The sequence below is a fragment of the Gracilinanus agilis genome, chromosome 3 (assembly GCF_016433145.1).
Source record: "Gracilinanus agilis isolate LMUSP501 chromosome 3, AgileGrace, whole genome shotgun sequence".
In the NCBI taxonomy this organism is placed as follows: domain Eukaryota; kingdom Metazoa; phylum Chordata; class Mammalia; order Didelphimorphia; family Didelphidae; genus Gracilinanus; species Gracilinanus agilis.
The window spans coordinates 395,318,170-395,342,954 of record NC_058132.1 but is presented as its reverse complement, the minus strand read 5'-3'; the positions used below and the strand labels follow the sequence as shown (position 1 = coordinate 395,342,954).

Sequence of the window (24,785 nt, the reverse complement as noted above, 5' to 3'; positions counted from 1 at the left end):
AGAAAGGGTGCAGAGGTTTTAAGATTTGCTCCATCTAAGCCACCATCTTCCCAGAATTCTGAGACAACTATTTTGGAAAGTAATATGGAACCAGGCTCAGAGGGCTATAAAATTATGTATACCCTTTGACCAAGCAATACCACTACTAAGTCTGTATCTCCATGAGTACAGAGATAAGGGGAAAAGACATACGTATAACAAAATATTTTCAGCAGCTTTTTTGGTAAGAGGAAAGAATTGGAAATTAAGGGGTTGCCTACCACTTGAGAAGTGGTTGAATAAATTGTGATATAGTGTTGTAGTAGAATACTGTTGTACCATGAGAAATGACAAATAGGATGAGTTCATAAAAACTTGGAAAGACTTTTAGGAATTGATGCAAAGTGAAAAGAGCAGAACTAAGAGAACAGTGTATTTATCAGAAATACTATACCATGATCAAAAGGGAAAGACTATTATTAGCAAAGCAACTTCCCAAGGTATCCACAAGGAACCTATGATGAAAAATGCTATCCACAACTAAAGAAGAAACTATTGAAGTGTGAGTTTAAATTAAAGTGTATCATCTTCCACTTTATTTTCTTAGACATAAGTTTTAGAAATGTTGGCTAGGGTAAAATGCATTATGCTTCAACTGAAACTAAAATTCGAGTACATTGCTTTTATTTGTTTTCTTTTGTTTGTTTGCTTTTGCTTTTTGCCTTTTGGGTCATTCTATCTAATGAAGTTAAAAAGATAGGTTTAAAAAAACGTTGTAAGAAGTTCTAAATCCAAAGAGGTAGTTTATATTTAACCCTAGAGGTGAATTGAGAGACACTAGAATTTATTTGGGGATGGGTTTAGGAAGTATTATGACATCACCACCATGTGGGATATATGATATGTTTATATCTACACTTTAGGAAAATGACTTTCATGGTTATTTTGGAAGATTTATTGAAATAGGATGAGACTGTATACAGGGAGAAAGGATATACAGTCATTTATCATTGTGATAGAAAGATAAGTGAGCCTTTACTCAAATACTTTTGTCAAGAGTTGGTATGTTATATACGTATCACCTATTTACTGATAAGAAGGACATTGCATTCTATTTTTCTCATGGTAGTAGAATGTAAATCAAGTCTAAATCTCACTTTATAGTTTTATTAAAATGATTATCTCATATTTTTATTATTTCAGAAAAATGACACAGAAACGGAATGGAAGTGCATTGTTACTATCGAAGGAGATTGGTTTTATGGCCCTTCTGTTTTATATGTGAAATCAGGAGGAATTGCTCAATATCCTCTAACATTCAAACCTATCTTGGAATGTGAGGTTACGGTAAGAATCAGTGATTTTTTTTATGATTTATACATAATATAATCTTTTTATATTTCTGATGAGAAAATGTTTTTATTTCTGAAAAGTTAAAAATGGAAATAATTATATTACTGTTGTAAGGCTTCAACAGACTTTCCCCTATAAAGTTGTAAATGAATATTTTGGTTTGGGGAATAAATAGTTCCAAAGAACATTATTTCATGAGCTGTCTCCTCCTGATTTTTAAAAATAAGTATTGGAGCAAAGAAAGTTCATTTCTTGTTTTTTTTTTCTCTTCATTAAGGCAAGTTAGTGGCTCAGAAAGCATTTTCTTGAAAGGCATATTTTTAACTTTACTGTGGAAGTAAACAAGCATATAATCAATATGTATGAAGATGCCTGTACTAACTCTATAATTTAGAAAAATTAAAGAGCAAAAAGAAAGCTTTCCACAGACGTTTGTCTTCATTAATTCAGCAAAAGCATTTACACGTGAACAGGGAAAGTCAATGGATAGTACCCCCTTGAAAGCTCATTTCACTAACTGGACTTAAGATTAATAGATTAAATGAGATTGTTTGGCAGTCAACTAAGACTCCTTTACAGCTAAAACTCCATTTCTTTTCTTGTCATAGGGCTCACTTAAACTACGGAATCAAACAGATGGTATTGAGCATGTATTTGAACTGAGAGGGATTGGAAAAAAACCTCTGCCCCTGGATCATGCTGTGATAGACTGTCAAGTGGGAAAACTGACCAAGAAGCCTATAGTTGTGCCTAATTATACAAAGGATATGCTGACATACCGGGTACATGTTTTTGGAAATTTGAATGCATTTTGCTTAGTGTTTTCAGTTTTGCAAAGGGTATAGTGTGAAATATTTATAATTTTCAATTTAATCATGTGAACTAATACAATATGACATCAGTGATTATAAATATACCCTTTATGCTAATAATGGCTATCTTACAATTTGTAGTCTTAAATTATAAAGATCGTTGTCAAAAATTATACATCTTAACACTCTGGTAACTTACTTTTATAAGACACATTTAGGTGTCCTTAGTTTTTTGATATTTTTGAAATATATGCTTATAGTTTTTTAATGTATGTAAAACAACTTTTCCCCAAGATCCATGGGAAAAATAAAATTGTCACATATTTTCATTAGATGTTCCTCAGCTATGAAAATTTCTACTGGCTTCTCCTATATTTACCAGTCTGAATAAAACAATAGAGAAAACAATAAATGGGAGAAATAAAAAATAATAGAAGGAAGAGAAAACACAGTTATTTGTCATGAATTTTTATTAAAAATATGTCTGATTTTGGAGTGAGAGTCAGGCCTAGAGACAGGAGGTCCTAGGTTCAAACCCGGCCTCAGCCACTTCCCAGCTGTGTGACCCTGGGCAAGTCACTTGACCCCCATTGCCCACCCTTACCACTCTTCCACCCATGAGACAATACACCAAGATTAAGGGTTTAAAAAAACAAAAAACAAAAAACAAAAAAAAACAAAAAAAAATATGCCAGATTTTTACTTGATTTGTTTTAAAAACAAGGACCATTACTTTTATGCTTGTTGACTCCATATTCAGTGTTCTTTCTGAGGCATCAGGCTTCTTCCTGTTCAGTTGCCTTCTCTATTTTAGTCTACCTTTGTGGTGGCTGATATTTTGGATTTGTAATTGCCAAAGGAGCAGTGATTATTGAAATCTCTTCCATGTATACAGTTAGAAAACTGGTTTTAGTTGCCAGGGATACCGAGATACTAAGTTATTGTCCATGATCACAAAGTTAGAGTGTATCGGAGGTATGACATGAAACCAAATTCAAAACTCTATCCAATTTTCTCTCCCCTCTCATATTAATTACATACTACTATTTAGATCCATATTTTTAAAAAAGCAATCAGATGGAAGTAATGAGATGGGTCAGTGAATAGAGAGCCAGGCCTTGAGATGAGAAGTCCTGGGTTCAAATTTCCCATTAGACACTTCCTTTGTGACCCTGAGCAAGTTACTTAACCCAAAGTTACTTACTAGTCCTCTTCTTTGGAACAAATACTAGTTTTGGTTCTAAGACAAAAGGTAAGGGTTTAAATAAAGCTATAATATGAACAATCTAATTATAAGTCTGAAAAAAAGATGCAAAAAGAACCATACCTGTTGCTTGTTCATAGCAAGTGCAATCTATTTATGCCAAGTGCTAACTGGAAGCCTAAAGATTTGATATTTCTTTTTCCCAACTGTGTTTTTTTTTCCTATGTATTTTTTGTTATTTCAATATGTGTTATTGGTTAATTGTAATAGTTTTATGCTTAAAGACATATGTCTTTAGGTCTTCAGATTCAGAATAAAGCTTACAAAGTGCTTTGACACTGTTTGAAGCAAGTTATTAAGTGAGTTAGACTTTGAGCCAGAAAGACTGTCCAAGTGAATGTTGCATAAGAAAGGAAATATATTTTAAAGTTATTATTTTAGCTTCTGAAGATAAAAAAATAACAGAATCTCAAAGGTCATCTAATACAAACTTATCTAACTAGGAATCCCTTCTACAACATAATCAATAAATGGTCTTCTAACTTTTGCTTGAAGATCTTTAGTGATGAGTGAACCTTCACTTCCCATTCCACTTTTGTCTAGCTCTAATCTTTACAAAATTTTTCTTATGCAGAAACAAAAATCTACTTCTCTGTGACATTTATCCATCAAACCTAACTGTTCACTGGGGCCAACGTGACCAACTCAAATTATTCTTCTTCAGGGCAGCCCTTTAACTGCTTCAATATAGCTACTTCTTTTTCTCTTTAAATCTTTTCCTCTATTAACTGAACCTTATGTGACCATGATAACAAAACATTCAAGGTTCATGGCACTTCCTCTTTGTGCTCTTTGGCTTATCAATGTTCCCCGTAAGATGAATACCCTACTAAAGATGGGGTTTGAGTAGGAAGGAATATAGTGGTGCTTAAAGCCATAGCCTTGAATTATACACCAATCTTAATGCAATTTAAAATTATATTAGCTTTTCTGGATGCAACATCAATCTATCGATTCAGTTTTAGTTGTATAGTCAATTGAAACTTCCAAATTTTTTTCAGATAAAGTCCTCTAATTCTTTCTTACTACTTTGACCTTGTTAAGTTGATTTTTTAAAACTTAAGTATAGGATTTTACATTTATCTCTACTAAATTTCATTTTATTATATGATAGCCTATTGTCCTATTGTATACACTGTTAGCAATATCTTCTTTGGAATTTGAATTTGTCATCCAACCTATTAGTGGTCCCTGACAGATTCATGCAATTTGCAGATATTATAAGTGTGCCATCTATGCCTTTATCCAAGTTATTTTAAAATATACTAAGCAATATAGAGCCAACCACTGGTCCCATGGCATTTCACTGGTTACTTCCTTCTAAAATAACATTGTAATTTTTCTAAAAAAATAAAATATCTAAATCTTTTAAAAAATAAAATAAAATAAAATAACATTGTACCATTAATGGCTAAAATTCATGTCATCCTATTCTTCCAGTGTCATATAATTGACAGAACTCAAACCCATCAGTAAGTTAGGGAAGTGTCTATCCCAAGAATGTGAAGACTTCCCTTGACAGAATGGGCTACTGAAAACAATTTGTTTCTGTAGACATGAAAGCAAATCAAACAGGTGCTATGGAGTGCTTAGAGATTGTTCAGTTACTGAAGACACCTACCGGTGTCATCTCCTGCAGCTGGGACCATTGCCAGTTGTCCTGACTTTTTTCTTGCCTCTGGACACTGCTAACTCTGCAAGAGCGAGTAGGGCAGATGACTTTGCACAAATCTGACCCACTTAAATCAATTTATGTACAAGTCAAGATGTTACCTTGTGACGTCATTGGTCCTCTTAGAAAATTAAGTATAAATTGTTAACTTTCTATCTTGCTAAGTATTTCTCATAATTTTGTTCACAGGAATAGCATGAAAAATTTTGTCAAATGCTTCAAAAAACCTTAGATAACTTTTACCTATAGAATATTCTTGATTTACGATTCTAATAATTGTCAAAACAAGAAATGTCATTGCTTTCTCATGACCTTTTGGATGAAGTCTCACTGACTCATTTTGATCATCATTGTCACTAATTATACCTTTATCAGTACATACATATTCAAGAGCTCTTTGATTTCATCATTGTGGGGAGCACTCTGTGAAAGAGCTTCCTATTTGCATTGGCATAGTTTAAAGCCTTTCTACCTGTATATGTGCTAAGGACTTAATCCTTTGAGACACATAGAAACTAAGTAGCTTGATCAGGATTACACAGTCAGATATTTTAAATCAAAATGTTGTCAATTTTAACATACTCTTACCACTTAAATAGAGCCTTTCACTTTCATAATACAGTTTAAAAATTTTCAGGACATCAAAAATCAAACTTGCCTGACTATAGTTGGTAAAGTCTATTCTCTTTTCTTTTTTATATGCAGAATTGTGGCATTTGCTCTTCTTTTTGTCCTGTAGTATCTATTATATTTTTATACAGTCCTTTAAAGATAAATGCTATGGTCTTAATACCTTTATTTGCCAGTTCTTTCATTGATTTAAGAATTCGAATGAACCTGTTGACTTGATTTCAATAAGAGCAACTTGGTGCTCTTTTCTACCTCTCTATTTATCTTGGATAGTGACTGCATATTGTTTATTTTTCATGTTATTTTGAGCACACACACACACACACACATATATATATATACAAATATATACATGTGCATGTTTATTTATGTTCTTGTGTGTACATAAATTGTGTATATTACATATATATGTAATTTGTGTACATACATGAACACAGATAAACATGTGTGTGGACAGATATTACAAGTTGACTATGAGTCAGGACCAAAATAGAAAAGAAAGAGAATCTACTAAAATGCTTTTAAGAAATAGAACAATCTTTTAATGACTCCAAGTTTATACCTAAACACAAGGTTATCTTTTTTGAACCATATTTTTTTCCTTTTGTGACTATGAGTCATGGAACATTATATTCTCTGAAAAACTGGGACTAAGGATCAAAAGGCAATAGAAAAACATGAAGGGATATAGATAGCCTATAGCATGTCACAAATAAGGAATTATGAGGAGGAAGCAACATGTTATAAAGATTTATAAAGAAGACAATAAAAGGGATTTTATTAGGTAAATATTTGAGCAAAAAAGAAGATAGGCTTATCATATCATTAAAGCAGAAGATTACCAGTCTATAAACCATTTTCACCTCTTGTATCTTTAATATATGACAGAAAACTAGTCAAAGCCCCAGAATTTTGAGAAGAGCTCTCTGCAATCAGCTTTTGGAATAATATAAACAAATGCCAATAGAGAATGGGAAGGGATGATTGAATTTTGATCTGCATCAATGGAAGGGATATTTATATCAATGAATTCAGAAATCTAGTTGAATATGTGTACACATTATTGAGTCTTCATTTAATTTGGAAACATTTTAAATTATTTTCCTTATTTCTTATATTAGCTGTTGTCAGGTTTTAGAGGATGTGTGCTTTTTTGTATTTATTTGCTATTTTTGATGTAAGGTTATTTCTGTCAAAAGTATGGTACAATGCTGAAAATAGATACATTGATTAATATTCCATTCATTAATCCCAAAGCTATATCTAATTTTCAACCACTGTGCTCTGATCATTAACTATTCTTTATTTTACTCTTATCAAAGTCAAAAAGAGGCAGATTCAAGTCCCCAATTATTTTTATTTACTAAATGTTCTTACATTTTGTTTAGATTTTTCTTTGAGTATTCAATTTGTGTATTTTAATTCAGTTAACTCTCCACATGTTATAGGTTGAGGAAAATATGCTTTATATGCTTTGGTAAAGGAAATTTAATAAGTGGGAGTTCTCTGTACCATTGCAATCACAAGCCCATTCATATTGGATGATATAATTATTTCACTATTTATGGTAACTTGAAATGATATAATTTCCTTTTTTGCCTCTGTTAATTATAACTTTTATTTTTACTTTGCCCAAGATTATGCTTGCCACTCCAAATTTTTAATATTATAATAATAGTGTTACATAACATATTGTCAAGTGCTTTATATGTTAATTCATTTGATCTACATAACAGTCTTTGAGGTAGGTGCTACAATTAAACTCATTTTCTATGAAGAAACTGAGAAATAGAGAGGTTAAGTGACTTAAGCAGGATCATATAGTTTTGATGTATATTGAAGCAGGATTTGAACTCAGATATTCCTTTCTCCCAGTTTCATGTTCCAAAATCTAAACCATGATTTGGAATGCTGCTGATATAAAATAAGTTTAAGTCTAAACTATCACTTTAACTCCATTTTCATATTTAGGTTTTAAGTGTATTTATTGACAAAAACAATTTATTGGGTTTGGCTTCTTAATCCATTCTACAGTACTCTTCTAACTTTTTACTTATTTATTTATTTGTGTGTGTGTGTGTGTTTGTTTGTTTATTTAAATTTAATTGTTTTCAATTTTTATTTTGAATATTTTCCCCTAGTTACGTGTTTCATGTTCTTTCACTTTCCCCCAAACCTCCCTTTAGTCAATGCACAATTCCACTGAGTTTTACATTTATCATTGATCAAGATCTAATTCCATATTATTGATAGTTGGACTAGAGTTATCATTTAGTGTCTACATCCCCAATTATGTCCCCACCAGCCCATGTGTTCAAGCAGTTGTTTTCTTCTGTGTTTCTCCTGCCACAGTTCTTCCTCTGAATGTGGCTAGTTTTCTTTCTCATAAGTCCCTCAGCCTTGCTCTGTTGCATTCCTGCTACTAGAGAAGTCCATTATGTTCGATTGTTCCAAAGTGTATTAGTCTCTGTCTACAATGTTCTCCTGGATCTTCTCCTTTCCCTCTGCATCAATTTCTGGAGGTCATTCCAGTTTACATGGAATTCCTCCAGTTCTTTATTCTTTTCAGCACAATAGTATTCCATCACCAACAGATACCACAATTTGTTCAGCCATTCCCCAATCAAAGGACATTCTCTCCTTTTCTAATTTTTTGCCACCACAAAGAGTGCCGCGTTAAATATTTTTGTACAAATCTTTTTCCTTATTATCTCTTTGGGGTATAATCCAAGCAGTGCTGTGGCTGGATCAAAAGGCAGATATCCTTTTAAAGCCCTTTAAGCATAGTTCCAAATTGACATCCAGAATGGTTGAATCAGTTCAAAACTGGACCAGCAATGCAATAATGTCCCAATTTTGCCACATCCCCTCCAACATTCATTACTCTCCCCTGCTGTCATTTTAGCCAGTCTGCTGGGTGTAAGGTGATAACTCAGAGATGTTTTAATTTGCATTTCTCGAATCATTAGAGATCTGGAAACTTTCTCATGTGCTTATTGAAAGTTTTGATTTCTTTATCTGAAAATTGCCTATTCATGTCCCTTGCCCATATTTCAATTGGGGAATGGCTTGATATTTTGTACAATTGATTTAGCTCCTTGTATATTTTAGTAATTAGACCACTGAGTGAGTTTTTTGTTATAAAGATTTTTTCCCCAATTTGTTGCTTCCCTTCTAATTCTGGTAGCATTTGTTTTCTCTTTACAAAACCTTTTTAATTTAATGTAGTCAAAATTATTTCTTTTACATTTGGTAATTTTTTCTAACTCTTGCATGGTTTTAAAATCTTTCCTTTCCCAGAGACCTGGCAAGTATACTATTCTGAGCTCACCTAATTTACTTATAGTTTCCTTCTTTATATTCAAGTCATTTACCCATTCTGAGTTTATCTTGTTGTAGGGTGTAAGATGTTGATCTAGATCCAATCTCTCTGATATTGTTTTCCAATTTTCCCAACAGTTTTTGTCATATAGTGGGTTTTTGTCCCTAAAGCTGGGTTCTTTTGATTTATCGTAGACTGTTGTGCTGAGGTCACTTACCTCTAGTCTATTCTACTGATCCTCCCTTCTGTCTCTTTGCCAGTACCATATTGTTTTGATGACTACTCCTTTATAGTACAGTTTAAGATCTGGTACTGGTAGGCCACCTTCCTTCATTTTTTTCATTATTTCTCTTGGTATTGTTGGTCTTTTGTTCTTCCAAATGAGATTTGTTATAGTTTTATCTAATTCTGTAAAAAAAAATTTGTGGCAGTTTGATAGGTATGGCACTAAATAAGTAAAATAATTTGAGTAGGATGGTCATTTTTATTATGTTAGCTCATCCTACCCATGAGCAATCAATCTTTTTCCAATTGTTTAGATCTAGTTTTAATTGTGTGGAAAGTTTCATAGTTGTGTTCATATAATTCCTGTGTTTTTCTTGGCAGATAGATTCTGAGTATTTTATATTGTTTAGTTTGATTTTAAATGGAATTTCTCTTTCTAACCTTTCCTGCTGCAATGTGTTGGAAATATATAGAAATGCTGATGATATATGTATGTTTATTTTGTAACTGCAACTTTGCTAAAGTTGTTGCTTATTTCCACTAATTTTTTAGTTGATTCTCTATGATTTTTAAAGTAGACCATCATATCATCTGCAAAGAATGATACCATGGTCTCCTTATTGCCCATTTTAATACCTTCTATTTCTTTTTCTTCTCTAATTGCTACTGCTAGTGTTTCTAGTACAATGTTCAATAATAGAGGTGAAGATGGACATTCATGTTTCACTCCTGATCTTATTGAGAATGCTTCTAATTTATCCTCATTGCAAATGATGTTTGTTGATGGTTTTAGATATATACCATTTATTATTTTTAGGAAAGGCCCTTCTATTCCTAAACTTTCTAGTGTTTTCAGTAGGAATGGGTGTTGTATTTTGTCAAAGGCTTTTTCAGCATCTATTGAGATAATCATGTGGTTTTCCTTGGTTTGCTTGTTGATTTGGTCAATTTATGAATGATTTCACTAATGTTGAACCATCTTTGCATTTCTGGTATAAATCCCACCTGATCATAATGAATAACCCTCGTGATCACTTGCTGGATTCTTTTTGCTGATATTATGTTTAAGATTTTTGTATCTATGTTCATTAAGGAGATTTGTCTGTAGTTTTCTTTCTCAGTTTTTGACCTACCCAGCTTTGGGATTGGTACCATATTTCTGTCATAGAAGGAGTTTGGTAGGACTACTTCTTTGCTTATTGTGTCAAATCATTTGTATAGTATTGGAATTAATTGTTCTTTGATGGTTTGATAGAATTCACCTGTGAATCTTTCTGGTCCTGGGGATTTTTTCTTAGGGAGTCCTTTGATGGTTTGTTCAATTTATTTTTCTGATGTGGCATTATTTATGCATTCTATTTCTTCTGCTATTAATCTAGGCAATTTATATTTTTGTAAATATTCATATCACCTAGATTCCTATATTTATTGTCATATAATTGGACAAAATAGTTTTTAATGATTGACTTGATTTCCTTTTCATTAGAGGTGAGGTCTCCCTTTTCATCTTTGATATTGATAATTTGGTTTTCTTCTTTCCTTTTTTAAATTAGATTGACCAGTCGCTTTGTCAATTTTATTTATTTTCTCAAAGTACCGGCTTCTAGTCTTATTTATTAATTCAGAAGTTCTTTTACTTTCAATTTTATTGATTTCTCCTTTGATTTTTATAATCTCTAATTTAATTTTTAACTGGGGATTTTTAATTTGTTCCCTTTCTAGTTTTTTGATTTGCATATCTAGTTCATTGATCTTTGCCCTCTCTAATTTGTTAATATATGTACTCAAGGATATAAATTTCCCCCAGAGTACTGCTTTAGCTGCATCCCACAAATTTTGGTAGGATGTCTCATCATTGTCATTCTCTTCAATGAAATTATTAATTGTTTCTATAATTTGTTCTTTAACTGTCTGATTTTGAAGAAGCATCTTATTTAATTTCCAATTAGTTTTTGATTTGCCTGTCCATGTGCCCTTAGTGATTATCATTTTTATTGCTTTATGATCTGAAAAAGTTACATTTATTATTTCTGGTCTTTTGCATTTGTTTGCCTTGTTTCTATGGTCAATATTTGTGAATGTACCATGTGCAGCTGAAAAAGTGTATTCCTTTTTGTCCTTATTTATTTTTCTCCACGTATCTATTAAATGTAATTTTCTAGGATTTCATTCACCTCTCTTATCTCTTTCTTATTTATTTTTTGGTTTGATTTATCTAGATCTGATAGAAGCATATTTAGATCTCCCACTAGTATAGTTTTACTATCTATTTCCTTCTTGAGCTCTGCCAGTTTCTCCTTTAGGAATTTGGATGCTATACCATTTTATGCATACATGTTGAGTACTGTTATTTCCTCATTGTCTATACTGCCTTTTATCAGAATTTAATTCCTTCCCTTTCTCTTTTAATCAGATCTATTTTTACTTTGGCTTTGTCAGAAATCATGATTCCCTCTCTTACCTTCTTTTTCTTATTTGAAGCCCCAAAGATTTTGCTCCAGACATTGACCTTAACCCTGTGTATGTCCATCTGCCTTATGTGTGTTTCTTGTAGACAACATATGGTAGGATTTTGTTTTCTAATCGACTATGCTATTTGCTTCTGTTTTATGGGTGAGTTCATCCCAGTCACATTCAGAGTTATAATTATCAGCTCTGTATTCCCCAACATTTTTGTATCCTCTCCTAGTTCTACCCCTTCCTTTTATACTATTTCCTTTTTAAGCAGTGGTTTGTTTTAAATCAGTCCCCCTTGTCTTCTCCCTTGCTTCACTTCTCTTTCCATTCCCTCCCTTTTTATTCTCCTCTTATTATTTTTAAGGCCTAATGAATTCCCTCCCTTCTCTCATCACAAGCATTTACTTGCCAGACTTTTTCACTCATGTTGTTTACTTACTCATGTGTTGAAAGTGCACATGATAATTCCAAATTCAGGAAGGATCCATTGATTTCAAGAGTGGTCCCATAAAAAAGGCATGTCCAACAATTGAACATAATGGACCTATTAGCAGCAATGCAATGATGCAGGGCAATTCTGAGGGACTTATGAGAAAGAACACTATCCATATCCAGAGAAAGAACTGTGGGAGCAGAAACCCAGAAGAAAAACATTTGCTTGATCACATAGTTCGATGAGGATATGATTGGGGATGTTGACTTTATATGATCACTCTATTGCAAATAGTTATAATATTGAAATAGGTTTTGACAAATGATACATGTAAAACCCAGTGGAATCGCTCATTGACTTCAGGAGGAGTTAGTTAAAGGAAAGGGAAAGAACATGAATCATGTAACCATAGAAAAATATTCTAAATTAGTTAATTAAATAAATAAAAATTTAAAAGACATGCCCATCTTTCTGCCTTTTTCCACCATTCACTCCTCTTGTAACTATAATTTTCCTTCATATTTTTGCATGCCCACATAAAATTATATCTGCTGCTTCTTCTGGGGTCTGAGGTTTGGGCAGACCTTCAGATTCATTTATGTTCACTGAAAAATGTACAGAGGTAATTGTGAGTAGAAATACTTACTCAAGGTAGTAAAGTTTTCTAGTATTAAATCATGAAGTTTTTATACTATGCTACTGTTCTATCTTTTAAATTCATAGATTTAGCAATAATCACACTGTCACTTAAATAATCCATTTCTTTTGAGGTTTGGGGGGGGTCAAAGAATCATGTAAAAATAACTACTTGGCCATCTTGCTGATCCTATTATTTGTATCTCAGAATTTTGTAAAGTTTTAGAGGTATATTTTGTGACATTTAAAATATATAGTTGAAAATATATTTAAATATGGAGTTAATTATGCTTATCATTAGAGAGAAAACTTTTCATAAATATCTCACAAGAAGTCTTTTCTTAAATTTTCTCTATTTTTGTATTAATTAACCATCATAGTTTTAGCTCTAAACTATAATAAAACTCCATTTCAGTTCTCAGAATGAATGCATTTTTAATGAAAGGGTTTTAAAAATAATTATATTACATTAATACAATGAAATGTAGGCCAACAAGAGTTATTAGTGACAAAATAGATCTTTAAAACCATAATAATTGATAATTATATTCAAGCTACTGAAAATTTCATATTTTTACCATTATAATTAAAAATTAGCATTAATTTTATTTTTAAATAAGTTATTAAAATGTTAAATTAAATTATATATCCTTAAAATGTCCTACCTTTTCCTAAGATTATTTTTGTCTTTGTTGTTCAAATAGACAATTTTAGAGTAACAAATATATTTTATCCTAATAATATTTTATTACTAGAGAAATAGTTTAAAAATAGCCATTTCATTAAATAAGAATATTCAAATATTATATATTCATCTTACAATTTCTTTTTAAAAAACACTTAAGGGTTAGGCAATGGGGGTTAAGTGAGTTGTCCAGGGTCACACAGCTAGGAAGTGTCTGAGGCCAGATTTGATCCTAGCATCTCCTGGCTTTAGGCCTGGTTCTCAATCTACTGAGCCAACCAGCTGCTAATTTGCTTTGTAACAGTATTATCTTCTAAATATTTTTGGCTTAGAGTTTGTATAAACTCTACACATATAAATACACACATATAAATGAGACATGTTTTGATAAAATTATTGAATTATAATCAAAGAGAAAGAATAGGCATGGAGATTCTTGAGGAAATGTTGAAGTTTACTAGGATTAGCTCTATGTTCACCAAACCAAATCATACCTATAAACAGCTACCAAATGAAAACTGCTAAGCACTAATGAAAAAAGGATCAAAAAATGAATAAAAATGAATTCCTCATCCTGTCACTTCAAGATGGATACTACCATATCTATGACAGGTTCATTTTAGGCAATATGTTTCAAAATGGCAATCTACCAGCATAATAAGTACTCTCAGGGGAAGTGAAGCCCTATCAGTGCTAGAGTTTTCATCCAAAACCTTTTCATCTTTTCTACATGTAAACATACATATACATACAAACATATACATAGAAATGTGCACATACACATTTATGTACATTACATATGTAGATGTTCATTTGCAAATGAAACTGCATCCTCCAAGAGTATTTATGATTCCTTAATTGTTAATTTTCATAGTATTTTCATAGTTCTTATGTGGGTTGGGCTCTCTGAAACTTTTTATATTGTTGATTACCCTCATACTTTAAGAAGCCACATATATCCTTCCTTGAAGGTATATACACATGTATATTCAATACGAGGGCCATTCTGAAGTTAGCAACATGATTTCTTGACAACTGATTAGATAGTGCATTGTTCAAAAGGAATCAAAGATGACCACATTTCTTCAACAAAGAAAAAAAAAGAAGAAAATTTCAAGGAGGGATAGATTTAGGGGTGAAAATAATGAATTCTGTTTAGAGACTTAGAGTCTGAAATGTCTCATGACACCCAGAAGGAGATACTCAGCAGGCACTTGATTTTGTGTGAATGGAGCTCATGAGAGAGATTAGGGATACATATATTCATTTGGGAGTCATTTGTGTTGAAGTGAGCACATGGGAACAGATGACATTACCAACAGAGAGAGAATGTGTAGAGAGAGAAAAGAGCTCAGAATAGATCCCTAAGGGATAGTCATAAAAGGGAAAAAAGACCAAAAAGGAGCAGCCAGGCAAGTAGTAAGAAGATCAACATAAAACAATGGCATAGACACCAAGGGGAGAGGGTGAATTTGGGATGTGGGGAAGGGGAAAATTCAACAATATAAAAAATTGCAAAGAACTCAAGTTACATGAGAACTAAGAAATAATCCTGAGATTTAGCAGCTAAGAAATTGTTGATTATCTTGATTCAGTGTGTTTTGAATGATGAAGTCAAAAGGAAGAGCATATGACTAAGAGGTTAAGGAATGGTGAGGAAGTAGAGGCATTGAGTACAGATGGCTATTTCTAGAATATTTCTGTAAAAGAGAAGATTTGGAATATCCTCTGTGGAGAGTAGTATAGCAAGTAAAGAAGAATAGAAGGTTTCTCACACATTTATGAGGTGCTGGTTGAGAGTAAAAGTCATGAATTTGTAGTCAACCCTCTTGGCTTAATGTTTTAAATTTCCCTGATAATGTTAAGCACCTTGGGAGTATGGGCAAAGAAAGAATATCATGGGAATGGAGAACATGCAGGGTGTGAATTCAGCAGAAAAGGGGACAACAGAATCAAAGTTAGAGAGCAGTGTTATTAAATTGGCCAAGTTTGGAGTCAAATAGAAATGAAGAAATTAAGGTCAGAACAGAGGTAGTGGATGAGGAGAATAGGAAGGGGTATTTGATCATGCAAGTTGCAGTAAGGATGAAGAATAGATTTGGGAGATATAAGGCAAAGCAAAAAATATATGTACCTTATGATCAGATAGGAAAACATCATAATTTTGAATTATAGTGGTGATATAATTGTGAATAATGGAGTGCTCCATTTTAAGGTATTGTCAAATGGGTGGTTGACTGAAGTAAGTTTGAGGTCACCTACTTCCAACATGTGGGCTCCTGGTAAAGCTACCCCAGGTTGAATGGGACTCCGTAGGTCAGCTTCCATTTAGCTTATGAGCTCTTGCTTAGATATTTACTTTTTACCCATTAGCCAGAGCTTAAACCAGTGATTCCCAAAGTGGGTGCCATTGCCCCCTAGTGGGTGCTGCAGCAATCCAGTGGGGTAGTGATGGCCACAGATGCATTTGGTGCATACCAACAATTCTGGCTGTAGAAGGAGATTCCTATGGCTTATCCTGAAATATAGGCTGTAATTCAAAAGTTCTTAATTGCATTTTCTTCATCATATTTAGTGGGACGTGGATTCAGTGTGGTAACCAATTTATTAACAAAAAAAAGAAAGCAATTGCGAATAGTCAATCATGGTGATTTAAGATTACTGCTGACGAAAACAGAGCCGAGGATTACTAAATTGGTAGCAGCACACCAGGTTCATCCTTCTCATTAAGATGATTTTGAATGTATTAACTTTTTTTGTATTACATTCTATTCTGAGTTCAATAAATAGTTTCATAATTTCAAAGTTCAATGTTTCTAATTTATACCTTTCTTTACTATATTTTACAAAAAAGGTAGAAATATTAATACATATACCTTTCCTATTAATTGCTATTAAAATTTTTTAAAAATTAATTTCCAGGGGGCACTAAGTAATATTTTTTCTGGAAAGGGGGTGGTAGGCCAAAAAAGTTTGGGACCCACTGGCTTAACCATTAGTTTAAACAAAAGTCATTTAAACAAATAGCTCAACGAAGAAAGTGACAAGAGTCAGTATGCATATGTAACCACAATGATACCAAAAAGAGCACAAATAAGCAGTGAATATACAGGACTTGGGACTTTATGTGGTAGGCACACATTTGGTCTGATGTGATCTATTATCCCTACACCTAGAACAGTGCCCGAGATATAATTGTTGATTTATTAATTAATTAACTAATAAATGAAATAATATTTGATTGGAAGCTGTGTCTCTAGGGACATACATTGAAAATGACAAGGGTAATTTATACCTTTGCCACTATTAAATGCTGAAATCATCTGGTAATGTTGCTGTCCTACTCCTGAGTTTGTGGAATTTCTGCTGTCTGCTAGACACATAATTTTTGTTTAGCACATCAGATTTTTCGGCCGTCTCATTTCTGCTGGAGTCATGTTGTTTCTATTGTATTTCTCTGCTGGTCGTTGGATGCTACTATCAATTTCCTATATATCTCTAGGCTCATTTATTAGTTATTTGCACTCCTGCTATTCTCTATATCAAGTACTGTGCTAGGGACACAAAGAATTTTCCTAAGGCTAAGATTAAATCTATTATTTAACTTTATATTTATTGCTGAATCTGATTTTTGTTTCATTGTCCCAGACAACTAGCTGACTAAGGATTAGACATTCTTTGCATGCTCTGTTTAACCTCTTATAGGGCACCCAATTCTGGAGCCTCTGCCCTATGCAGATACTGGGCCTACAAAAACTGTGTTGTTCCAAAGACTCTCTATGGATTTGTATGCAAACAAATCAAAGCATAAGAAGGAGGGTGTCAGATAGATGGGGTGTGCTCTGGTAATCTCCTCCTGACTGAATGAATGTGGGCCAATGCACTCACTCCCCCCTCCTTACTGGGAAGACTGTTGGGGTTGTAACTCACAAGGGGGCTCCCCAAAATGGAAGGGCCATAGATGAAATGACAGAGGGAGATGTTAGGAGTTGTTTCAGACTTAATGGCCTTTGTCAAATTCTTAGTGCCAGAGATATATCCTGAAGCCTCCCCCATCCCCCAAACAATTTTCCCACCAAGATGGAGTGTTGTGTTCCTTTCTACCCTCTCCCACCACAAGATGAAACCTCCCACCAAAAGTCACTATTCCAATTCAGACTGAAATAGCTAAACAGGGGTTTATTTGGGAACAAGATAATCAGGGACTTGAGGGAAGGGGTTTAGGGTTTAGAGTAGAGGGTATAGGATGAAACTCTCTAATCTATAACAATTCCCCTCAGAAGCTGAGCAGTAACTGGATTTCTTCTGTAACTTTTCTATCATAGTTAACTGTCTCAAGCCCCAATGAACCTTCTGCCTCCTGGCCTTATAGATCCCAAATGACTAGAGTAGGAATGTAACTTCAAGCTCAAGCAAGGCTAGTTAGCCCACAAGGACCAGCTCCCTCCCACTGGAGTCTTTGGCTCCTTGGCCAACTCAAGGAATCAGCAATGGTTGTCTTCTGAGATGTTCTATGAAGATGTAGATTCAGCAAGGTGGGCTAATTGTAGCAAAAAGGTCTGGTAAATCTCCAATATAGGCTTTTTCAGTTATTCAAACGTCTCACAGAACCACTGCCTCCCACCTCCCTGTTCCAGGGTCCCAAGAGCAATGAGTGACCTTTGAGATTTTTCCCAGAATCCTCAGCCTCCAGCCTGTCATCCCTTCTGGTTCTTGGAGTTCCATCCCAGACTCTTTCCACAATGCAGGCTTTGCTTGACTTCTTTGCCTAAGTGCACTCAGTCTGTTAGAAAAGGAAGAATGAAGCTTAACAAAGGGGTCAGATTCATCATTCTCCATACTTATGGCCCACTTTCCTGACTTTACAAATATCTTGGTAGAATTAGTTTTTAATTACTGTCTTTTGCACTGTATTCTGGCCACAAAATTGACATCTACCTAAATTTTGTTTCCTTTTGTTTGGAATGGGATATTTGCTTTACTGATTATGTCGCAATGAAGACTATAAAAGGAAGGAGCATTAGTCCCGTTGGGGTAGTGCTCTCCAAAAGGATAAAAGAGTCTAATTAAGATATATGATTTTTAAGTATAGGAAGATAAATTCAAGATCAACTAAAGGAGATAGAAGGCAGAGACATTGTATGTGTCTGCTTGAAGAAGCAGAGTAAAGCCGGTGACAAAATAAATGAGATCAAAACTATTTGCTTTGACCTGATTTTTTAAAAGGTACAGTAAACTGTTAACAGACTAGCCCGTCCAGTGTTGCAGCCTAGGTACTGTTTCTTCAGTATGAACAGGAATTTTTTTAAGGTTAACATAAAGAGGAGAACACAAGTAACAGGTACTATGGACAGAGCAGAGCAGAACCATTATCCCCAAGTTTAAGAGAGCTTAATTTTGGAAGAATAATTTTCATTATTCTCCACCTATGCTCAAATTTTGAGGATCAACTTTTTTTTTAATTAGTTCATCAATTTAAAGACATGTTAATGACTTACTTTATAGTGTTCCTATGTGTTCTGCATCACTATTGACAACAGTAAGAAAAATAGGAACTATTATAGGAAAATGGGGAAATAGAAATAATAGGAAATATACAGAATAATAGTATAAATAAGCCTTTTGATTTAATGGTCACAAATGCTGCTGTCAATGTAATGGTTTTTCCCTCATTGGCTGTTTTAAGCCAAAACTAGTTTACTTTTTAGGATTATTATAGAGGAGATTCTATACAAATGTGGGATGGACTATATGTGTTAGAAGTACTTTTTAAATTGGAGATTTTTTTCTCAAGTAGAAAATTAACTTGATAGACAAATATACCTTTGGGGAACAAATGAACAAAACACAAAACAAAATAAATATAAGAAATTTAATCATATAGAAATAAGGAAACATGCATTGCTGCCAGGAAAGCAAATAATTCATTTTTTTACTTCTTTAAACAGGATATACACAACTGATCAATATAATGAAAAAGCAATTCAAACTTGATAAGAAGGATGCATTTACTTATCATTTGTCTTTTATCGGTCACAGATATTTTAATGTATGAAAGTAAAAGATATGTTAATAGTAAAATATGCCTATATTGAATGCACTAAAGTATGATAATGATAGAAAAACTACAAAATTGAAGAATCTTAATTTTAAAATGTTCATGTTATTATCTTTAAAAGAAATTAAAGGTAGCTTAGAGAAGAATTAGTATATTTCCTACTTTCATAGTAAATAGAATTGTTTTCCAGTTTGGAAGAAAAGTGAAGTGCATTTGGTGGTCTTGTTAAAAATCTCTCTGAGATTATTTTTTATATGTTATCTCTGAAGTAAAATTTGACAAGTAGTCAAGAGAAGCATGATAGATGATATAAATTTTCTTCAGAAAAGCTTGAGTTTATTTGATGATCTTAATAGCTGCACCAGTGCAATTAACCACTGACTTAATTGGCATTCTATAAATTCAGCACTCTATCTGGTTTAGTAATAGTAATGATTATCTGTCACAGACTTAGCTTTGATGCCTCATTAACTAACCACTCTTCTTTATTACTGTGATAATTATTTCTGATTTTTTTTCCCAAATCTTCAGTCAAGGAGTTTTCCAGAATACCATGTGGTACCTTAAAAATGGCAAGACAGCATTGGCTCAAAAATATCCCTGCCTTTTTTATTTCATGGTTTCCTATTGTTTGGTTATACTAGGAATAGGAGCTCTATTAAATAATGAGTGTTAATGGTGGAAGGGAGAGTAAAGTTGGGGCAAAATGCATAGTAAAACTAAACTACTCTTTCTGAAAAATTTTAAAAGAGGATCACCAAGGCAGGATTCAATAAATATCAAGAAAAAATCCTCAAATCATTTTTATAGGAGGTTTGTATCTAGAAAATGAGTATTGGGGAAAATTATAGTCATAGAATATTCATGACACTAGATTGCATTATATTAGACAATACTAGTTCATATGTTATATTTCTGACAAATGCAAAAATAAATTGGCCACATGTAGACAGATTTTACTAAAATTCCATGGAAATTAATAAGTTTATTAAAGTTGTATTCTATTTTTCTAGGTGATATTTTGTATGAAAGAATGGAATAAATCATATCTTATTGTTCTAAAAATAGGATAGGAATTAGATTAATATGGAAAAAAAAACATCCCACCATGGAAACCATTGCATCCATGGCAAATTTGTCTATCAAGTGAGTTTTGTATTAGAGAAAAACAAACATCTCAAATTTAAAAAGGACTTCTAATACATCTAGTCCAATCCATATTTGTATAGACTCTCCCCTTTAATAATCCCTAAAAGTCAACTAGCTTTGGCTTAAAGACTGCCAATAAGGGAAAATCCATTACCTTGACAGATAGCCAGTCCACTTTTATTTTGTCCTGCTACAATTCTTGGATTTCTTCCACTTGCATCTTCTATCCTACAGTACTAGAGCAAATATTATTTATTTTCCACATAATTATTGAAATACTTGAAGACTATTTTATCCTAACCTTCAATGCTATATTTTCTTCATAGTAAAATATCTCCAGTTCCTCTAAATGATCTTTACATGGTTTTTAATCCTTTAACAAATGATTTTCACTTCCTCTGGATACTCTCCAGCTTGTGTAGGACTCAATACTGAAAATGATCCTTCATGAACCAATAACTTTTTTCTATGCCCTCCCTGGTTTGAACCTTTTCACAGTATTCTGGACTGACTCTCTCTCTCTCTCTCTCTCTCTCTCTCTCTTTCTCTCTCTCTTTCTCTCTCTCTCTCTCTCTCTCTCTCTCTCTCTCCATTTTTTTCTCTCTCATCTCTGTCTCTTTGCTCTCATCTCTCTTTTTCTGTCTCTCTCTCTCATAGGGCCTGGAGACTTATGTCCTAAGAAATGAGATTCTGTTTCCTTCTACTTCAACTAAGCTGATTTCAGTGTTTATCCTAATATTTGAATTTTTAATTATAATTCTATTAAGGGCATTTAAAAATAAAACTAGAAGGTGGGCAACAAACAGATGAAAAACGAAAAAAGATTTCTAAAGATTTTTATTGTAAGTATTTTCAAAATCAAGTACCTATATCCCTCCTGGACTTTAATATTACACTCTCTAATATGAATATGGGGGAAATGGAAATGGCAGTATTGTCATGAAATACATATTTCCATATTGCTCATGTTGTGATAGAAGACGTACATGTTTTAAAAAAATCATAAGAAATAAAGTGGAAGATGGCATGTTTTGATCTGCACTCAGACTCCAATAATTCCTTCCTTGGTTGTACTTAGCATTTTCATCATGAGATCCTTGTGATTTTTTTGAAATGACTACATTTATTTATTTATTTATTTATTTATTTATTTATTTGTTTGTTTTTTTGTTTCTAAACCCTTACCTTCTGTCTTGGATTCAATACTGTGTATTAGCTCCAAGGCAGAAGAGTGGTAAGGGTAGGCAATGGGGATCAAATGACTTTCCAGGGTCACACAGCTGGGAAGTTTCTGAGGTCAGATTTGAACCTAGGACCTCCCATCTCTAGGCCTGGCTCTCAATCCACTGAGCTACCCAGATGCCCCCACTATATTTATTTTTATCCGTGAAAAACTTTTGATGCAGTAGAGCAAAAGTACTATTTCACCTGTGCCTCAAGATTATTTAAAACTCTTTACAAGACACAGTGGCCAAAAACTTTCTAATTATTATTATTATAAAATGCATTGAATAGTGCCACATACACTAAACTGTACTTACTACTTTTTTGGTAATGTGTTAGATTTAGATTTAGATAAATATTTTTAATTTAAAGAAAAATCATCATAGAGAATATCCAGTATACATCAAAATTTTTTAAAAATGATTTCCTAAGAGATATTGATCTCCATCAAGGATGTTTGTGGATGACATTGTCATTATTGCATCAAACCCTGGGTCACCAACAAGATTCCTGAATGCAATCAATAAAGTCTCAAGAGTTTAACCTATTATTTCATCATTACCTCTACTACATTAATTGTCAAATAAATTCTTATTTCTCTCTTTGCTTCAGCTTCTAATTCCTCTATAATTTTATTTATTTTCCATATATATCTGTATTTGCTTTTGTAAAGGGGAAAATTAGGGTTTGGTTGGACTAAATATTTAAAGGGGTGGTCTCCAAGAATTGAATAAATATCAATACTAAAATGATTTTAGCAATTTATTTATAAAATATAGGGGAGAGTAAAAGTAGAGAAATGAGAAGAGGACAGAGTAAGAGATCTAGCTTATTGAATTAGATTATGTGTTCAAATCTTGGTTGTACTCTGGCAGGTCTCCAGAGGCCCCAGCCAGAGAGACTAAAAGTCAGTTAACAAGGGTTTTAGCCACGAGGCCTTCCTCCCAATGAAGGACCCCTCTGGAGGCTAGTATCTCTAGGGAAGCTGAGTCAGCTTTTTTCATTCACCACATGTAGTTATTTCTAAGGGAGAGATTTAAGAATTGTCTCAACCAAGTCCAAGGTCCCAGTCAAAGCTCCTCCAGGTCCAGTTCCAGGCTGAAGATAGTGAGCCCCAAAAGTTTGTTCTTTTTTATCTAAGCCATTTCTTTCATCACTTTCTGTGCCTTCATCTCATTTCACGTGTACCAATTACAACAAAGGCTTTGCTTAGGACTGCCCAGGGGGCAGTCAGTCAATTTTGATTTGACATCCACTGTTGCACATGTATGTCATAGACCTCCCTCACTTGAGAATTAAGTGGTGGTGTTTACACCTTTGGTGATTAAATCTTAAAATAAGCAAGATAGGATTAATCTATCTTCACACTTTCTTCCCTTAATACTACTGGTCTTATGATCGACTGTTTCAACTGTGACCTGTCTTTGACTCTTTAGTTCATTACCTTTTATCACATTTTTTGTTGTGACAAATCTCAGCCCTGGGTTATCCCTTGATGATTTCTCCATTCCTGCTATTTCAAAGAAACTCTCATTCATTAATTATATTCTTCTATTTTGTGAGTTCCTTTCTTTATCTCCTTCCTATGGCAATGAACATAAATATCCTCTCTATTTTTCCCTTTAACTATTCTTTTCCATGTCCATTTCTTTAAAGTATCTTATTTCATCACTTTTTGGCCTTTTGGCTAAGATCAAGTGTAAAGTACCTCATTTCTTAAACTTTTTGAGAAAAATTGGGGCAATTTCTGAATACTCGGTATACATTTTTTCAAACCTCAAAATCTTTTTATATCCTACCTCATCTTCCTCATTATATCCTTTTATCCAGTCTCTGGGAGTAGGTTATCCTCCTTAACAAAGCCAACTCATCTACTTCTGCCTTTCTTTTTAATAAAGGGACACCGGAGCATGTTTGTAGATAGCAGGAAAGAACTCAATAGCTAAAATGAGGAGAGATTGGAAATGAAAAAGAAAAATTGATATGGCAAATTCCAGGAGAGGAACAGATTAGATGAAGATGGTAGTGTGCCAGTGCCAGCTAGTACTGTTTTGCAAGAGTTGATTACTAAATTTTTATTATGAGCCTTTATAGCTTGGAAAATGACAAATGCTATAAAGTGAGTCTCAGTTTATTTTGTTCATTATTTTAAAAATGTGTTTGAGAGAGTTTCTGGGTTAAGATGGCGACAGAGTAAAAAGCAGCTGCTTAACCTCTCCTAACCCACACATATAGGACTCCTCAAGGGGACATAAAAACAAATCCAGATGAAGGAAGGGACCCCACAACAGGGCACAGCATTGAAGGTACATGGGATCGAGGCATTTCCATGCTATAAGGGGGTGAAATATCTCTACTAAAACTTGAGCTGAGCGATCTCCTCGCCCCCCACATCACCTGCAGGCCCAAAGCCAGTGCACAAGAGCTAGACCAAGTTTGGGGCATCCATTAAGTCCTTGACAGCTACCTCAGAACACCAGGGCCTGTTCCTGAGACAGGCAAGACTTAAGACCCCAAGAGGCTAAAGAACGAGGGGACTTTGAACACAGACCCTGAGCACAGGCTTGGTTGAAGCTGCAGATAATCTTGAGTACATGTGAGGGTGCAAGACTATGGAAGCAGTGCCCTGAGACTGTTAAAGGAGCTTCTGGCAGAGGAACAAGCAAGGGGACCACCAGGAGGCTTGACCCTGAGAACAACTAGACTTGAGACCTCAGGAGCCCAAAGAGCACATACAGACACTGGGCATGAGGATAAAACTGACAGGATGCTGGGCTAACAATGCAAGCCAGAGACAAGAACCCCAGAAGAGAAAGATCAAGAAGAAATAGTTAACACTCTACAACTTTTACACAGAAAAAATCCAGACAACAGAGCAAACAGCAA

At 33.7% G+C, this 24,785-nt stretch overlaps 1 protein-coding gene across 1 annotated transcript in view; it reads left to right on the top strand.

Moving 5' to 3' along the window:
* The window catches only part of CFAP47 (cilia and flagella associated protein 47), an 859,036-nt gene that overhangs the window by 453,603 nt on the left and 380,648 nt on the right, over positions 1-24,785 (top strand). The window contains exons 47-48 of the mRNA XM_044669214.1: positions 1,183-1,326; positions 1,941-2,114. Of these exons, the coding sequence (XP_044525149.1) occupies positions 1,183-1,326; positions 1,941-2,114 (318 nt within the window). The remainder of the gene's footprint in view (positions 1-1,182; positions 1,327-1,940; positions 2,115-24,785) is intronic.